General features: G+C 38.4%; 1 protein-coding gene across 2 annotated transcripts in view; it reads left to right on the top strand.

Annotated features, from left to right (window-relative positions):
* Positions 1–1,240: 1,240 nt before the first annotated feature.
* Positions 1,241–19,086, top strand: part of galnt13 (polypeptide N-acetylgalactosaminyltransferase 13) — a 40,662-nt gene continuing 22,816 nt past the window's right edge. The window contains exons 1-6 of one of the 2 annotated variants that reach the window (XM_028590944.1): positions 1,241–1,293; positions 6,246–6,539; positions 13,087–13,255; positions 15,691–15,857; positions 16,645–16,852; positions 18,030–18,200. In XM_028590944.1, coding sequence (XP_028446745.1) covers positions 6,398–6,539; positions 13,087–13,255; positions 15,691–15,857; positions 16,645–16,852; positions 18,030–18,200 — 857 coding nt within the window. In that variant the 5' untranslated portion in view covers positions 1,241–1,293; positions 6,246–6,397. The other variant, XM_028590943.1, reaches the window with a different exon arrangement.

Here is a 19,086-nt window from a genome sequence, read left to right as displayed (position 1 = left end):
AAGTTGAAGATGTTCTTTGATGTTGGCGGTAAACATATTATTATAAGACATAATTTCACCCAAAATTATGTCTTATACATAAAAACAAGTGGAAGTGTTCACCACCCAAATGTTGTTTTTTATGTTTTCTCAAATTTCTAACTAAAGTTCCAGCACAAAGCCATGTCATGAAGTCTTACTCCGTCTCTGGAACCAAGATGAACCAGGACATGCACTGACATCTAGTGGATGCTTTGTACACAGCAGACTTTGTTAGTCTGCTTTGGACACAATGGGTCTGCAATTATGAATGAATGTCAGATTTATTTTACAGTGCATACCACAGTGTATTAGTCAGCTATTGCATTATAGTTAATTTCAATGAACTAATAATGAGAGCTTCAAATAAAATGGTAGTTTTACAGTGTGTGACAGTACTTCATTGACAGTACATCCAAGTTATCATGAACTGCTGAATGCTAACTAAATAGGCTTAGCTTTTTATCTACCACATTGCCCAGAGGCCAAACTGAAGGTCTTTCATGAATAGCAGCAGATGGCAGCATTGTTCAGTATGACTCTCTGAAGGCCTGCCTTAAACAGCTGTGATGTAGACAACAGTATGAATCTGAGAATTTAAATTAATTTCACGTACACCAACTTGTATGGTGTTGATTTAAGTTCTGCCTGACTGTAAATTATTTAACAGTATCCTTCAACCTTCTGCTTCCCTGTTGTTCGTATATCAACTAATGGGAACCAAACTAACAGTGTGGACTGCATGTTTTTTTATATGCATCATGATGGTAAAACATTTATTGTTGATTAAAAAATACCTCTCTATGATTGTTTTTATTACAGCAAGAGAGAGGCCCATAGCCATATAGGCTTTACTTGAGCTGACCAAGGGGTCAGAATATGACATTACTGTATCTGACCTAAGCTAAATGACAAGCAAAATTGAGAAAATATTAAGATGTTCTTAATTTACTGGATGTATCTCATCCATGACAATCAAGAATACAACAACAGCAACTTAAATATAATGCTAATTGTTTCCCTTCCCCTTCTCCACTATTATTATTATTTTTTTAAATTCAAGCCACTTACAGGGACAAATAACTGGAAATAATCACAAAAATAATATGAAAAATAATTCTTTACATGTTTTACACTAAAATCGCAGTAGTAGGCTATTCTGCCTATGGTGGTCGGTGCGGGTGCACGCACCTACGTTTGCCAGACGCTTCGAGAGGATTTCATGAGCGACGTCGCTTTCAGCCAATCAGAGAGGAGCAACGAGACATTTTGAAGGTCGGTCTGAGCTGAGGTTAGATTGTGCTGAATATCATCTCCCCTGTCCTCTTACCGTTATAATGTGCAGTCGGAGAACAGGTGCGTGACTAAGACATTATATTGCATTGACCGCATCAGCGTTAAAACGAATTGGGAAAATGAATGGAGACTAGTCATGTTCGCCGGTTTACTGCGGCTCAACTAGGGACAAATCATATCAAGGAGTCCAAACAGGTTCCACGGGAGGCTTTACTGGACGGACAGTATCACACTGCATTGTGGACTACTCTGTATTGAGATGGACTGGAACTTATGTGTCGTTTCTAGACGGTGCGCGTTTGCAGGAGCTATTTCCCCAGTTTAATTTGGCCACTAATTGTACTGTGTATTGGGTTATGTTGTCTGCGTTCAACACGTTGCCTGAGAGCGAGGCTGGAACAGGTCACTGGTTCACTCCATCCATAATTTAGGTAAGCACAGAGTATCCTGATTTTCTGTCGCGTGCACACACCTTCCACAACATGTCACTAGATTTAATGATGATGCTTTTTGATATTAAATTAAATCAAGATTACCATGTTTAATATCTTTATCAGTTAAGATGAGTTCATTGGCTCTTAACTGCTGTTAGTGTTTTTTTCCCATTTCACTCCTGTAACATCCCATTAAATAATCAATATAGGCTTATGTACATGAACATCAATTCAATCAATGAAATTGTGTGTGTGTGTGGTTACATGTACGTCACACCTTTTTAAAACCACCACAGTGTAAATGTAATCTTTTCGTGTTCGGGTTATAAATAAACTGCAGTCACTGGCCTAATGGGTTTATTGGGATCAGCACTATAATCACCTCCTGTTCCTTTTAGGGCTGGGTATAGATTGCCATTTTTCAATAATTGTGTCATTGCTAATATGATGAGTTTTAGTACCAGTAGCAAAACAATACTTTTTTAGTGTTTTCTTTTTCTAAAAATCTCAGTATTTACTTTGTTGTTTTAATATATGTTGACTAATCAGTCAATGCCAACTTTCAAGTCTTGATGGTTTCTAACACTAGATGCCACAAACACAATTTCTCTTGCACTTAAAAAGTATTGATGTCGACACACAGCTACACTTTCTGCTTGTGACAGTAGATACATAGTTGACAAGAAGATTGCTGGTTTGAATCCCTTACCTGATAGGTCTGAGCATATGAATGCTCTCTTATCTTCGATCCAGATATAGGTAATTTCATATCTCGATAATGATATGTATCATCATATAGCATGTTTTCTGGTAATTCAATAAATAAATAGTGTACATGAAATAACCACATGGTAAAGCCTATTTTTGTATTCTTCTGTGCGAATACTTTACAAATAAAACATACTGAGTATTTTCTCTCACATTTCATTAAGATCTTTAGTGCAAAATGAACACAATGTGCAAGGATCAGAACGTAAAGCGTCCAAATGAGGTAAATATTGCTGCAACACAATTGGGCCGCTGGTTTTTTGACATTGTGATAGAAACTAAATAGAAAAATATTTGTGATAGACAATTTTATATAGTTTTTGATGATACATATCATAATATTGCCCAGCCCTACTCTCTCTGAAGTACCCATGACAGCAATTAGTTAACAGTTTGGCAATTGCATACAGTACAAGCACTCCTATTGAATGAATAAGGAATAGGCCTACATAACTTGGCTCATAGCACTGCACCAGACATTTCACAACCGAGGGAGTTGCTAACAGCACAATTAACTGTCACTTCATGAAGCAATTAAACATGCCTGGTGGTTTACACTTGTCTTAAATACTGGAAAAAGTGGCTTGTGAAGTCCTGGAGGGACCTGATGTAGCACCCTGTACGGCACAGAAGAAATATTCCTCTGTGCAGATGGTTAGACTAATTGACTCAGACTTCTTCGGACGAGACTCCAGCAAGCTGCCGGCAGCACGGTTAATGGTACCAAACCCAAACATGTCTCTGCCACTGATGCACCAAAGCAGATGGTTAGAGAGGCATACAGACATCATCAGACAGAAACATCATTGATCTGTCTACGATGTGAGCGGAGGTGATATGCTACACACAGACTTGGATTTCAGCAGAGCTTTGCTGAGACTTTTATTCTTCGTTAGGCTCATTATCTGGTGGTGTAGATCAAGTCCATGTAAATTCTGTCTGCCTGAAATCATCCGCCACGCTGTAATCTGAGTCTGAAACTCTTGATGCAGCTGGACGGAGGCTGCCTTGTTTTTGAATAAGAAAAGAGTTAGCCCAGGGCAGCAGTGTCAGACCCTGTGATGGACATTTAGACAGGGTGTGTGTGTGTGTGTGTGTGTGTGTGTGTGTGTGTGTGTGTGTGTGTGTGTGTGTGTGTGTGTGTGTGTGTGTGTGTGTGTGTGTGTGTGTGTGTGTGTGTGTGTGTGTGTGTGTGTGTGTGTGTGTGTGTGTGTGTGTGTGTGTGTGTGTGTGTGTGTGTGTGTGTGTGTGTGTTGCAAAATCATTACCACGCTGCAAGCAAAAGATAAGGGAATCAGATTCCCCAAAGGAGATGATTCTGACATTTTTCACTAGATGTGCAAGTAAAGGGTGAGGTGAGTTGTTATACATAAATGCATTTACAATTAAATGCAGAATGTATATGCAAAAACCTATTTTTTATAAAAGTATATATTACATTTTTCATGTGCAGGGGCTCAGTTAGCTTTAACACATGTCATGTATCGCACCATTTTAGCTAATCGCTCTTTAGAATAAACTTAAATGTACTATACTACCCTGTGTATATTATGAATGCCTAAAAAGCTGGGTATTTGTGTGTTTGATCTTCTATGGCTGAAAGCATTTCTTCCTATCATTCCACTTCCATTCCAATTATACTTTCATAAGCCTTTCAGTCAACAAAAAACGCTTATTTCAGTCAAGTAGAAATCCTGTTTGACGGAAAATGTTTTTCATCAGAAATATTGTGAAGCATACATTCCATGCCAAGAGATATTTAACCTCCACAAATTGCCTCTGGTGTGAAAGCTTCCCAGATGGTCCGAGCAGCACTACTGATGAAGTGGGAGAAGTCTGTAAAGAGGAAATGAGCATACATTCATCGCATACACTCATTCTTTTAAATGAAAAAAACGTGAAAGGTTTGGGGTTGGTCCAGTATGGGAAGTTGGGTGTGACCCCTAATGGACCATCCCTCTCGTAAAGGCCAAAGGCATTAGGCTCCTTGGAGGTGAGCCAGGTCTGCGCAGAATCGATCACCGGTGATGGCTATCCAATGTATGCCGGTTAGATTGGTGTACCGACTTGATCCCGACTTGGTCTGATGTCATGCACACGTGGGCAACGATAACCTCATGAGATCAAGGCGGCCGCAGGTTTGAGACACAGGCAGCGCAGTTGCTTTTCACCGACTGCAAGACCCAGGTGGACCCAGGTCATGACAAGAAACGCCTGGCTCTCAGCTCATCTAACTGCTGATTGGTTCAGAATCGACTCAACATGATGACGTTTTATATAAACTTTTTATAGTTTTAGAATTGGAGGGATTTTAATTTCTATTTGTCTGATTTAAAGGCTTATTCTGTACAGAACACATGTTGTGTGGCTGATAGTTACGGTTAGAAGTCAGAGAGACTAAATCTGTTCAGATTATGGATCATCTACAGTCTGTTTAACATCAGCAACAGATCGCATGTAGAGCATTTTGACAGCTACTCTGTCTTAATAAAAACAACTGGAGACTGTGTACAAGCTGATATATGGGTCTGATAACATTTTATTAAATGGGAATCGGACCTAACCAGATGTGAGTGTTTCTGTGACTTCCTGTTCAGCCTGAAGGCTGCTGGAAACGGCTGGAAAACTGTCCGACTTTACCGCGACTTTTTGTCACCGCCGCCGGCTGCTGCCGCCTGCTCTCGTCCACTTTACAGGCGAGGCGCACTTCATCTCGAACAAGCCTAGTGAAACCCGTAACCCCCCCCCCTAGAGGGCAGGTGAAGTTTTTTTTTAATAACTCATCCTTTTAAATTATATTGAAGGTTAAAGTTGTACATAATTAAGGGCTCGCCTCAACTCCATCCGTGCTCCACCTCTTTGCACATTTTTCGGATTATTCGGGAGTTAGCCAATGTGAGGCACTCCATTTTACCTATAGATGACGTCAGGGAGACTACGTCCATATTTTATACAGGTAACATGATGCCAGGGATAGCTGTAGCACTACAAACTGAGTTGGCCACCGGCCATGACTTAATAAAAATACTGAATTTTAGGATGACACTGTCGAAGCAACTTTTTTCAATGTGGAGCAGTCACATCTGGCCGATACCGGACCTGCTAAATATGGATTAAACCTTAACTAAGCCACCTGGGCACCTCATTATCCCAAGACTCATCTGGTATGGTATCTGCCTCAGAAATCCAGTATAGATTAGGCTATACTGTATGCATTTTTCTGTTTTTTTTTCTTTCTGTTTTTTTTTTTGTCTTCTTACTCAACTGCACATCTGTTTCAAATCTAACTCATAACCTTGGTTTTGTTCTGTAAAACACACTATCACAGTATCTGTTTTGGCGTGTTGTCTGTTCTTTTTGTTGTACCTGTGTCTGTCTATAGTCTAATAATTTATTCTACTGATTTCTCTGACATTCCATTAATATAAAAGTCAAATAAATAACTAAATACTTTGTAATCTCTTATATATAGCTATGAAAACATAAAGGTGAAGTCTGAACTGGATAAAGTGATTACTAATCACTTTTATAAGAGACAAAAATTGATCCAGTTTTTAATCTGGTTCCTCACAGATTTTGCTGACGTGTTTGTTCCTATATTGATTGTTTTAGATCATCATTGACTTTCATCCCGAATCACAGCAGGATGACTGCAATAATGATCATGATTCCTGTCGTCATTAGATTTAGAATTCCACCTTCTCATTTCGTGCTTTCTCTCTCCCGTAGGATGACGCCTCTTGGTCAAACTTGCTTGGTGTCCTCCTTGTTTCCTCGCCCCGTCTTCAGAGTTCAACCGTCTCACCAGCAGACTGAGCGCTCCTGAGCACTGCTGTGACCCTCCCTTGTTTGGCTCTCCTGGCTGACATCACGGGGAGGTGATGCGACGGTTTGTCTACTGTAAGGTGGTGCTGACCACCTCTTTAGTGTGGGTGCTGGTGGATGTGTTCTTACTGCTCTACTTCAGCGAGTGCAACAAATGTGATGAAAGGAAAGACCGCTCGCTGCTCCCTGCCCTGCGAGGTGAGTCCACACCATTGCTGCTACACCTTTCATTCACAGGAGAGACATGATGGGACCCAAAGATTTCATGGGTCAAGTACGAAACAAAGGAAAAAATCTTGCACTCTGCTCTTGCTATAGCATCACCTTTTATTTATTTTTATTTAAAAATGTTAGTTTTTCTAAATAAAAGGTGATGCTATATAGCAAGAGCAGAGTGCAGGATTTTTTCCTTTGTTTCGTAGTTGATTTTATTGTCCAACACACCTGCACAGTAGAATGTGTTTGGATGTGCGAGTTGTTCCTAAAATAACTTAATCACTTTATTCCCTCTCCCTTTCCTACTCTCTTGTCTTTAAGTTTTGATGTAAGTTTTTCAGATTTCAGGATTTTCTATTGAAATATTTTGTTTTGATTTTTATAAAAAAAGAGTATTAAGGGGCTTGCAATGAGTGCATTTTAAGACCTCTCAGAGAAAGTTTAAATGTCCATTTTTGGATTTTGAGGGCTTTAGCAGATGTTTAGGAGAATGATTGAGGGTAGAAAATCAAGTTTAGTGGCCGGGTTGGCTCGGTGGTAGAGCAGGCGCACATGTACTGAGAGGTTTATACCTCGACGCAGAGGTCCAGGGTTCGAATCCGACCTGTGACGATGTCCTGCAGTAATTTCTCAAATGGAATCAAATGATAATCATATCTTTATTAAACCTATTCGAGTCAGAGACATTTTAATTCCTAAATTCCTGTGTGGTTGCGCATGTTTCTGGTAATGACATGACACACTGCTTTACATCTGTACATACTGTACAGTAAACTACATCTAGCACACCAGCTACAACTCTGTTTTTTCTGAATTCATCATAGTGAATGACATTTTAATTTGTTATCAAGGTAACATTCACATTGTGTGGTAATGCAGCTGTCAGTGCAGCTTGATTTGAACATATTTACCTGCTTTTCAGTTTTGTAGTAGTTGGGGAAGGTAGATTTCTCTCCTGGTGCTCAGACAATCTCAACTACATTAATGTATTTCTTTCAGATGCATGGATGAAGAATAAAATTGCTTTCAATGATATTATTACAAAACAACCAGGGAACTAGAGCTCGGCGATATGGAGAAAATCAAATATCACAATATTTTTGATCAAATACATCGATATCGCTATTGCGGCGATATTGTAGGATTGACTATTGGTGCTTTCACAAAATATTTTCACAATGAAATTTTTGATAAATAATCATCAATAACTTGGATATTATGACTAAGTGAGGCTAATAATAGAACGCTAGAACAGTCTGGTAAGTTCAGAAAATTACATCACTTTACTGTAATGTAGCCTAAAACCAGGTAAAGACAACACTTGTGTTATATTGCGATATTACGATATCCAAAATGTAAGACTATATCCAGCCTCAAATATCAATTTTGATAAAATATTGATATATTGCCCAGCTCTACAGGGAACTCACAGTAGATTTGCTTCTGAGGCAGCAATTTGCATCTACCAATCTATTTTTAGGATTACATGTCTTCTTAAGAAAAGCACTTTGCAGAAGTTGTTGGGTTATTGACTCCAGTTTATAAGGGTAAAATTAACAAATAATTTCCTTTTTTTTTGCTTAGGGTCTCTGCATTTTTGATCTTGTAGAATCTAACTTTTGTTTGGCATCGAGTCAGACAAGCTTGTGGATATAACCTGTAGACTTAAAACGTTCCAACATTTCACTAGATTGTTTAACTCAGTCTTCATCATCTTTCACAAATCCTATTACACGATGATGTTCACTGAGGGGCCAAACTTTCTCTGAAAGGTCAGAAAAATGCCATTTTTAATCATTGACAATAATGTAACAAGTGCACGATTTGTGGTTATTCAAAAATGCAAAAGCACCGGTATGATTGTTACAGTAGTTTTGTGAAGTAGTGAATCTATACCAGCCTAATTGGATTGTCAAATAGGACTGATAAAGATCTCGTTAATTTACCTGTAGCATGCACTGTAAATTTGAAATGATCTTCGTTCTTGCGTTTGTTACAGAGATCAACCTAAACCACAGTACCTATTTAGCAGAGTTCATTTCCTCACATGCCCTGCAGTAAGCAGGTTTTCAAGAGGCTCGCTAAGCTGCTTTTAAGGTTAGAAAGAGGCAAAGCTGCCAGCTACTGAGACTGATTACCATACCAAAGTCTAATGTTACGTTGGAGTTGCTTTGAAATAGCTTAAACATGATAATTTGCCAAATATATGTTTTTAGAATTTGTCTGACACCGGTTTTCCATAAAACTGCAGGTGTTTTAGTTTAATCCTGTTTGTTCAGCCAAAAACTGAACAGCCTCCACTTAATCTGGCACTTATTCACATTTCACACTTTTTGATTGTAATCAATTTACCTTATATGATTTTTATAAGCCCTTTTGTTAGGTCACACTAATTACCATTCAGTTAATGATTGTGTAGCCAAAATTAATGGACTCCTTAAAGCTGCAGGACTCCTGACGAATGTACGTTGACTTAGTTTTTTTTTTATGGTCTCCACCAACTCCAAAATATCTTGGTCCATAGCTGCTAAATGTTTGACTTTGTTCACCAGTAACTTAACTCTGTCAGTTGGTGGAGTCGTAAGGGACAGATTAAAGAAGAGAAAACTCAACGCCGGCTGTGTATAAAAAGCTTTTTGTTTCTTTTCTCAATCCCAATCTGAGATAACCCTTGACATCATCATTGTTATTTTCACACTTTAGAAAGCTCTCTACAGAGTGACCAAAGCTATATTACAAAACCTATTAGCGAGAGTTTTTTTTTTTTTTTTTTTGCTCACATCAAGTGTACATGTTTTTAATTTGCCTGAACCAACCATCTATTTGTTGACTGAGATCTGTCCTGAGACAGCTAATGAGACTTCCTCTGGTAATCATCTACAGTAACTTTTCAGAGTTTTGCCATTTATGAAAGGAAAAGAGAAGTTGAATAACTGTTGATTATGAAACTTTCTTTAGGATACAACAATTAGTTCCTTTGTATTTGAAAATAAAATGTCACAAGGCAAACTGGTCAATTGACTGAGATATGACTGGTTTATGGAGACTGTATAGAATTTAACACTTTAATTATTTTCAACATCATAAATTGGTAGTGTGTTCACAGCCCGACCGTTGCATCACTGCAAGAAACGCAGAAAAAAAATGTATAACTCAGTTTCTATGTTGTAACTGCAGTCGGCCCCTCTGAGTCCCCTGATCATCAACAAGACTATGTGGAATATAGTATAGAATAGGCTAACAGTTACTATATGTGGCAAATGTTTGGAGAGTCTAGAGTTGCACATGTATTGCTAATTTGTCAGAATTATGAGTTTATAATCGCATAATGGACAGGTTGACAGAGAGATGTGAATGTTTAGTTAAGCACTGAAATGTGAGTGATTGTGTCTCAGAAGACTCATTACCTGTGAGCGCAAGGGGAACCTTTTCACTGTAATTGCTTGGGATAAAGCTACAGGCAGGGACATTGAATTAGACTGATAGACCCGAGGACAGACCGGGCCACTGTTTTCTTCCCAGACGGTCATCTTTTATAATGAGTGCTCTGTGTCAGGAGGAGAGTGTGTCAGGCTTAGAAAATGCCACAGAGAGTTTGTTTCCTCAGCTCCTTTCTGTGTTGCTAAGCAAACACAAATTCATTTGAGTTTTTAGACTTTTTATATTCAATCTGACTGTTTGTATCATTTCATATATGGAGAATTTTGAAACGAGGAGGGTGAGAAATTATGATTTATAGTAATAATGAGGGAGCTAAGTTGTTAACTAGTCATTATTTCAATAATGATGTAATAAGCTTTTACAAGAAAAATGACTAATTTCACTAATGCAGCGTAAATATGCTGACATTTGTTATAAATAATACAAAATAGTAATAGGTCCTTGATGTATCAGCTCAATTAAATGTTTCATCTGTGGCATGAAATACACTCCAAAGCCCAAATAATAATACATACTTTAGTTAAAACAAGCCTAAGAGTAGCTATACTGTGCTGTACTTAGGCACAGCAGTGCTTTGAGCTAAAAGCTAATGTCAGCCTGCTAAAATGCTCATATTGACAATGCTAACATGCTAATGTTTAGCAAATATAATGTTTGCTATGTTTACTGTTGTAGTTTAATTTTAGTGTGCTATGTGGAAGCCCCAAGAGGCAAATGAGACTTTCCCTGGTGATCCATTTTCTAAGTTTTTTTTTTTTTTTTTTCCCTAAGTTTATGAGATAAGAACAACAGGTGGAAAAAAAAAAAAATGTGCTCATCATTTTTTGAAAATTTTGTTGTCATGATCAGGTTTGATCAGGTTTGTGTTTTTCGTTGTAATACTCATTTTGGCCACAGGCCGAAGTGCACCATTACCCCATGTTCGAAATAGGACTAAAGGCATTCATCATCCGTTCATTTTAGCAAAATTCATGCTATCTTAAATGCAAATTATCTTATTCTGACAAAGTCATAGTTACATTTGGCTATTAAGTGTATCACATATGGGTCTATCAATGCTATTTGGAACATTGAATTTGTAACAAAGTGACCAGAAATGTAGTGGTAAAGTAGGAATGACAGTTTTCCTTGTTATTTCAAGGACTGTCTCCTACAAAATTCACAAAGTATTCTGCTCTCTGCAGTTTTCACATCTGACAGTACTGCCCCACACATTATTCAATAATCCCCTTTCACAGTCAGATTACAATACTGTATAATATAATTTGACACTTTTAAAATCAGACTGTGGTTTGCTACGATTTGTCCTGAAAATTCATATCCTGTTTTTATCTGTAGTCATAGACTGATGGATTGGAGAGGCTGAGCCTGTGTTTGATGGACACACTGTTCAATCATCCAGCTCAGCTCTCGAGCTGTGTCCATCAGATTTAAGCCAGTGTCCAAATGAAGAGTGTCAACAGCGCCGTAAACAAAAGATCAGGATCAGTTGAGGTTAACAGTCCAGCACACACCAACCTGTCTCCATGATGGGTTCAAGGGAAATCCTCTTAACCTGGGACCGTGCAGCAAATGTGAACTGTGTCCCTCTTTTCATGGAAATCATCTGCTCTTAGAGATTATTAAAGAGAGCACAGTCATAAATCCGTGGGAGGTTATTTACCTTTGGTGAAGGGAGCTGGCTTTGCCCAGCAGCAGCAACCACGACCGCAATGCTGATGTTTTGCAGGCATTTGAATGTAGCAGCATAGAGCAAAGAAGACTAGTAGTAAGAAAAGATTTTGCTGTCATATTACTTTTTCATTCATTCATTAATACGTTCTCCTAAATCTCAGAATTCAAGACCTCCTAATCGATTACATTAAAATGAAATATAGCTGCCAGACTATGCAGTGCTTCATACCCACTCAGCCACAGCCACCAGGAGAAAGCTTAAGCAGAAGTATGTATTAAATGTCTTGCACTGTTTCCACATTCACTTATGTGTGAGGACCATTTAACAGAGCAAGCGAGAATGCCATTACATTGTCTGTATGTGCAGTTATTTAGTGTTATTGAAGGGAATACGACACACTGTTCATATGTGCACATCCTGCATGCTGCCAGTACATGAATTGCTCTTGAAACACCTGTTTTGTACATGCTCATTGATCTGGAAAATTACATCTATGCTCTGTTTTTTCCCCCACCAGTATAGAAAATTACACTTTACCCTTTAGTGTACAGCGATAGAACTAGCATGCTTTGCTGCACTCTCCTCAGCCCAAAGAGTCGGATAATAAACCCTGCCCAATGTTTTCACTACAAAACCGATCTCTCAGAATTTATCTGTAGTTCATTCCCTTTGTCATGGACCAATTCAAACAGATTAGAGACCCACTTTTTTCTCTCACATCAGATTATATATTTATCAAAGGAGTAAATTTTTAACATGTATTATAATAGTAACTTTTGTATATATTATTTGTATAGCACTTTTCAAATCAAAGTTACAAAGTGCTGTACAGTAACAACAATAAATTAAAACAAAATCCATAATTATAATATCAATGAAATATATTATAATACATATAATATAATAAATAACTTATATAAAAAAGTTACGAAAAGGCCAAACTATAAGTCTTTAGAAGAGATTTAAAAGAAGCCACTGAGTTTGCCTGCCTTTGTGGATCATTATCCTTCATTAAAGCTTAATTTATAGTCAAAATAGCACTATATTTATCACATTTATTTAACTTTTGCACTCTTACTTCTTTGAGTTCTTGACAAACCATAACATTTTCTCTCTCCACTTGTTAGAACAGGGCCCACAGCCAACAGACTGGGGTCAGGGAGGTCAGTCAGTACTCATTACTTTCAGCCCTATTAAAGAGGAGATGTGGAGCATTTGTATAGTGGGCTTTTGAAATGTACAGTACTGTAGTTCTTCTCGAATGGTTTCCCTATCAAGAATATACTGTACAAACAAAGTGATTTATTTTACAATGCAATTTGACATTACCTTTTCACATCTTCAGTGAGAATAAAACAAGGGTTTTGATTACTCATCAGATATCCTTTTGTTTTTGTGTCTGCTATGTTTCAGCTGTGATATCTCGGAGCCATGAAGGCCCCGGGGAGATGGGCAAGGCAGTGAACGTCCCCAAGGATGACCAGGAGAAAATGAAGGAGCTCTTTAAGATTAACCAATTCAATCTAATGGCCAGCGATATGATCGCACTCAACAGAAGTCTGCCGGACGTGAGGTTGGATGGGTGCGTAAGCTTGGGTGTCTTTGATGCATGCTGTGAATCACACCACTGACCCTTTTAACACCTACACACACACACACACATACATACATCCGCTTTCAAGCAGACCAGCATTACACAGTCCTCACCCTGCTCCTTCGCTGCCTGCAAACCTTTGATACCATCACACATTGCAAGGCGCTGCGGTTTCTTTATTAAAAAACTGACATTTCGGCTGATACTTTCTGCTTTTTTTTCTTTATTTCTTGGGATTTCACTCCTGTGTGCAGAGCAGACTTGTATGCCGGGTTCACTACAAACTGTTCCAGGATTCAGACAAATGTGTTGGATGGCTCAGCAAGGAAGCAGGTATATGTTCTCTTGTCAAAAGAGTCTCAACAGGGTTGCAGACAGTAATGCAGATAAAATACTCTAAACTATCAAAACAATATTATTCTGATGATTAAAGTAATTTTGTAAATGTAAAGTTTGTTGAATCCTTTAGATTTTATTGGCCTTAATAACTTTATCTAATGTGAAAAGACATCTCTAATTATGGCCACTGTTTCAATGCAGAATCCATTAGATCCCTCAAGTGTGTACATTTGCCCTGACATTTGAATGGGAGTAGGGTTTTGTTTACTGTCACTCAAGATCAACTTGAGCACTTAATGAAAATCCAAGGAGCAATTTGTGTGAAACATGAGCACATTCATCTCGGGCTGCTGATATGCACCAGCATTCGCCTCTCGTGGAGACATTGTCCAAGTGATTCATGTTTAAATATTCCAACCGAGCACTAGTTCTCCACAGCACTTTCATTAAGTGGATGCCAAAGGCTCTGCCAGTCAGATACACCATGAGAAATAGGCCACAAGAATGTCTGTCTTTTTTTTTTTCACACCCATGTTCCACAGTTTTTATGCTATTCTTGCCTATACCAAGAAAACACCAACTCTAAGACTTTTTGCAACGTGGAGATGGACATTTAAAAATATTTTGCCTGGATAGTGCAAAAGAAGACATATTTTACTGAGAACATTCAGCTGATTGCAACAGTTTTTTTTCTTTCCATTATGGCTCTATCCTTTACTCAATATAAATATTAAAGCAGCTTTATTACAGAACACCGCTTAGCTTGCACAATCTCTCCAGCTGTGTAGTGAAAAATATTCAGAGCCATGCAGAATTGCCGGTCGTTGCCTCTGAACGGCAGTAACATTTTGCCTTGAAGGCAACCTCCTGGCCTAATTGTGTCAGTCAGTGCTGTCACTTTGAATATATAGGACTGAACTAGCAATGCTGTCTGCTCCGATGGCTTCGGTCACCCTCCGTCACCTCCCACAACCCCTCATTCTGCCCCGGCTGTCCACTTCCTCCTCCACCTCTGAAATGCAGCTCATTCTTTATTCAAAATCATCCATGACGGCGCTGTCCCAAGTTGTGCCAGATACTCACTCTTGGCTTTGACAGACAGCCCGTCAAGCCGAGGACGTGCTGACACACTTTTTCTACTTTCTTTGGAGATATTTGTCAGTGAATCCCGGATGACATGTTTCTGCACTGACGGCTGCATTGGATAGCAGTAGGACACACTCAGTTTCTCACCTCAGACACTTTTCATACAATATAATGAGCTGCAGGTGTAGAGAACCACTGTGACTGCAGTTTAAAACCAATACTGTTGTCTTAGACCAACACATTTTGCCCGGGTATGGTTTAGGTACTGTATAAGGATACAAATGAATATGTTCAGGTATTACAATAGTCGTAGTTAAGTTTAGTTTAGCCACTACTAATGCTTTTTCATGTGTGTAGAATTAATGAATCATTTTAGTATAAACAAATGTGTATTCAAAACATTCATGTTAAATTAAAATATGAAACATTTGAGAAGCTCTAAGCAGCAAATGTGTGGGATCCTATGTGGTTAAATTATGTTTTTGATTTTGTTTGTTTCCTTTACTTAACAGTGACTCACTATGAGTTAGGGTTATAGTTAATACTATATAGTATAGTAAATTGTGATTTCAACAACTTGTTACGGGTGCACTCTCAAACAGTCGTTCTAAACCTGAGGGTCGGGACCCCCATAAGGGGACCTGACATGAATCTAAGGGCTCGTCAGATGAAAACCAATGAGTAAATGATTAAAAAAAACTTTTGCTTCACAATATTATGTTTTTTTTTTTTTTCTCCAATCTTTCCACTTGTGAAATAAAGTGTTAGCTCTACAGGCAGTACATAACAATAATATGAGGAAGTGAAATCACTCTTTGACTCAACTGGTCACATATTCCCACAAACCCGTACAGTAGATGCAACCATGTCATGAGAGGACATAAGTCGAGCTGCGTATTAACTTTCCTCATACCTGTGATACTCGAACGTTGTTTAACTTTACTCTGTTCAATTTTACTTTTAATGATTTCATTTTGTTTTTACTGTTGCTCCATCAGCTGTAAGACCAAGCTGTATCCAGATGACCTGCCAAACACCAGCATTGTCATCGTGTTTCACAACGAGGCGTGGAGCACCCTGCTGCGGACAGTCCACAGTGTCATCAACCGCTCTCCCAGACACCTGCTAGTGGAGGTCCTGCTAGTCGACGATGCCAGCGAGCGAGGTTGGTAGTCTACACTAACAGCTTTTGTAGTCAAGTATACAGGACATACATTTTAAACTCAAGTAGGCTGATGATCAATGTGACCGATATGAGACCCAAAACTCTGAACTAGGCTTAGTGGATCACCAAACATGGAATATAAGAAACACGGCGTAGCTTTTTACTACAATAACAGGGACCGTCAATAAAAACACCAACTACATTGAGGTATAGTGCTGCAAGTCACACTTGTTTGTGTTTTCGATTAATCAGCCGATTATATTCTGGATTAAGAGATTATATGTTGGATATATGCTAACATATATCCAACATGTATGTTAACCAACATTGTACGTTGTTGTTTTTATTGCTTGTTTTTGTATATTTCGCAAAAAAAATGTATTTGCTTTTATTAGCTATTACTTATTACTTATTTACTTCTAAGCAATTCTAAGCACAATGACAGTAACGATCTATTCTATTCTATATCAGAATCTGTTGATAGTAATAATAGTTTCACAGAGCCCAAGTTGACATATTTAGATTTCTTGTCCTGCTCACCCACAGTTCAAACCCTAAGATTTGCAATTTAGACTTTGAATAACCGCAAATATTCACATTTGAGAAGCCATTATTTTTTTTGGCATTTGTTACAAAATTAGTTGACAACAATTCTGAAAATCAATTTATATTTTAAGTCATATTTCAGTTTATTGACTAATGGATACTTGACAAATTCTTTAAGCTCTGTTGAATTACATTACTCTGCACGAGCACTCTTGCTGGAATGTCTGTTGGTTTGTTTTAGACTTCTTGAAGAAGAAACTGGAGAACTATGTGCGGACTCTGGAGGTGCCAGTGAGGATCCTTAGGATGGAGCAGCGTTCAGGTCTAATCCGAGCCAGGTTGAGGGGGGCGGCCGCCACCAAAGGTCAGGTCATCACCTTCCTGGACGCTCACTGCGAGTGTACTGTTGGCTGGCTGGAGCCCCTGCTGGCGCGCATCAAAGAGGACAGGTAAGAGCCAAAATAGACCACACGGAATATTTAAAATAGAATGATGACATTTAAGACGTTAATATGTTGCATGATGATGATGCATATTGCTACAGTGCTTATGAGCTTCTCATTGTTAAGCTTCTGCCTGTTCTGTCCTGAAGCATGCTTTAATATTACTTACATCACATTTCACTTTAGTTGCATCATCGCATGCTTGAGCCAAAGCTCTATCTGAATATTGTAGGGAAAGCAAAAAGCAAAGTATCAGTATGAATACACAGTTTGAGCCTGACGCTGCAGATAGAAGATAATCATTTTGCATCGTCTGCTTCTGCTGCTGCCATAGAGGGAAAAGTTGGCTCCAATTACTAAAGCTTTAATTTTGTGTAACTCAACTGGAGCTAAAGGTGCTGTTTAGATCCAGATTAAAGTGGACAAAGACATGTTAAGGGACAATAAAATGTGTTATTTTAAACTGACAAGATGTTTATTTGGTTACTGTTATTTATCATAACATTAAGGGATTGTTTCTTGCTTGTTAAAAAAAAAACAGAGGGTGTGTGTGTGTGTGTGTGTGTGTGTGTGTGTGTGTGTGTGTGTGTGTGTGTGTGTGTGTGTGTGTGTGTGTGTGTGTGTGTGTGTGTGTGTGTGTGTGTGTGTGTGTGTGTGTGTGTGTGTGTGTGTGTGACATGAATGAATGGATGGATTGATTACGACTCTTCTGCGAGCCATCACATATCTGAGGTTAGACACATTCATTTTCCCTCAGGACGAAATCAGTGTCATATAACTCAGAATATTATATCATGGGGCCATTACACTTTTACTGAATGCTGCAGCAGATGTATTGATGTCTATAAGTATGGCCGCAGACTAATGAGATGGTGCAGATAGTATACAATCTGTTGCAAGTTGACATAATTAATCATACAGGTCATTTAGGTAGATCCATAGAGGGTCAAAAGGGCTGGTTCAAATCAGGTTTGTGATGGTAACATTTTGTCCAATTCTGAGATACACTATCATGATATGGCACTTGTGTTTTAAAATGCAATTGATCGTGTTTCACTGTTGTGCATTTCGTCAGAGAAAAAAAATCTAATTATATATAATTTTTTAAATCTTTAGCAGTGATGCATTTATTATATAATCCATCTCAACATTAAATCTTGCATTGTATTTTTTTGTCTTTCAGGACATCAGTGGTGTGCCCTATCATCGATGTCATCAGCGACGAGACGTTTGAGTACATGGCAGGCTCAGATATGACCTATGGTGGATTCAACTGGAAGCTGAATTTTCGCTGGTACTCTGTTCCCCAGCGGGAGATGGATCGACGCAAGGGGGACAGAACACTTCCTGTCAGGTACACAATGAAAATGTCCTCCTTTTTGAAGCTAAATTGAGATAATTTTTTAGGGCAATGTGTTACTGACTTTCCGCTTCTGTGATGCTTTTTGATTAAGCATTAAGAGAATGTAGGTAAAATTGTACAATAAAGGTGAAGAGACACTTTATCTAAGTTCTAGCAGATGCTAGTTTCTCATCCGAGCTGAGAGTGGGTATATCTGTGGAGGCAGCAGGCTACAGGAAAGACATGGATAGTTAGATTTCTTCACACATTGTGAAAAGTGCCATTTTTATCCTGCAGATAGAAATAGATCTTTCTTTTCTCTGTGTATCCCCACTGATGCAAGCAACTGCCTAAATAGCACCCTGATATAGTGATTGTGCTCTGTTATAGTCAAAGTATGCATGAGCTCCTTTATTTAAAAAATAGAAAAACAGAAACTCTGCTGACAGTTGCCTTTTTTTTGGCTACACAAAGCTAGGCACACTTTGTCATCTGTATGCAAATCACTCCCAGCAGCAAACCAAATCCTTAATTAAGTGCCAACTTTAACATAGGGTCATTTAAAAGATAAAAGTAATTACCCCTCTTCAAATTGTCAAACAAATTGGTCTTTATTATATTCTTATAATATTATTATTATTATTATTATTATTATTATTATTATTATTATTATTATTATTATTATTATTATTAGGCCCGAGCGCCGACAGTGGCGAAGGCCCTATTGAAACTGAAGGAATTATTATTTTCCCGTCAAATGAATTGGCTTTTTGAGGGGCTTAATATATTCAAAAAGCTCACGAAAATTTTGCGGCCGCATCAAGTCTGGTGAAAATGTACGTATTTTAAGGGTTTCGGGAATAGGTTAACAAAAATGGCTCGCTAGCGCCCCCTAGAA

Source organism: Perca flavescens, chromosome 11, assembly GCF_004354835.1.
Source record: "Perca flavescens isolate YP-PL-M2 chromosome 11, PFLA_1.0, whole genome shotgun sequence".
Taxonomy (NCBI): Eukaryota; Metazoa; Chordata; class Actinopteri; order Perciformes; family Percidae; genus Perca; species Perca flavescens.
This window is presented reverse-complemented; position numbering and strand designations above follow the sequence as displayed.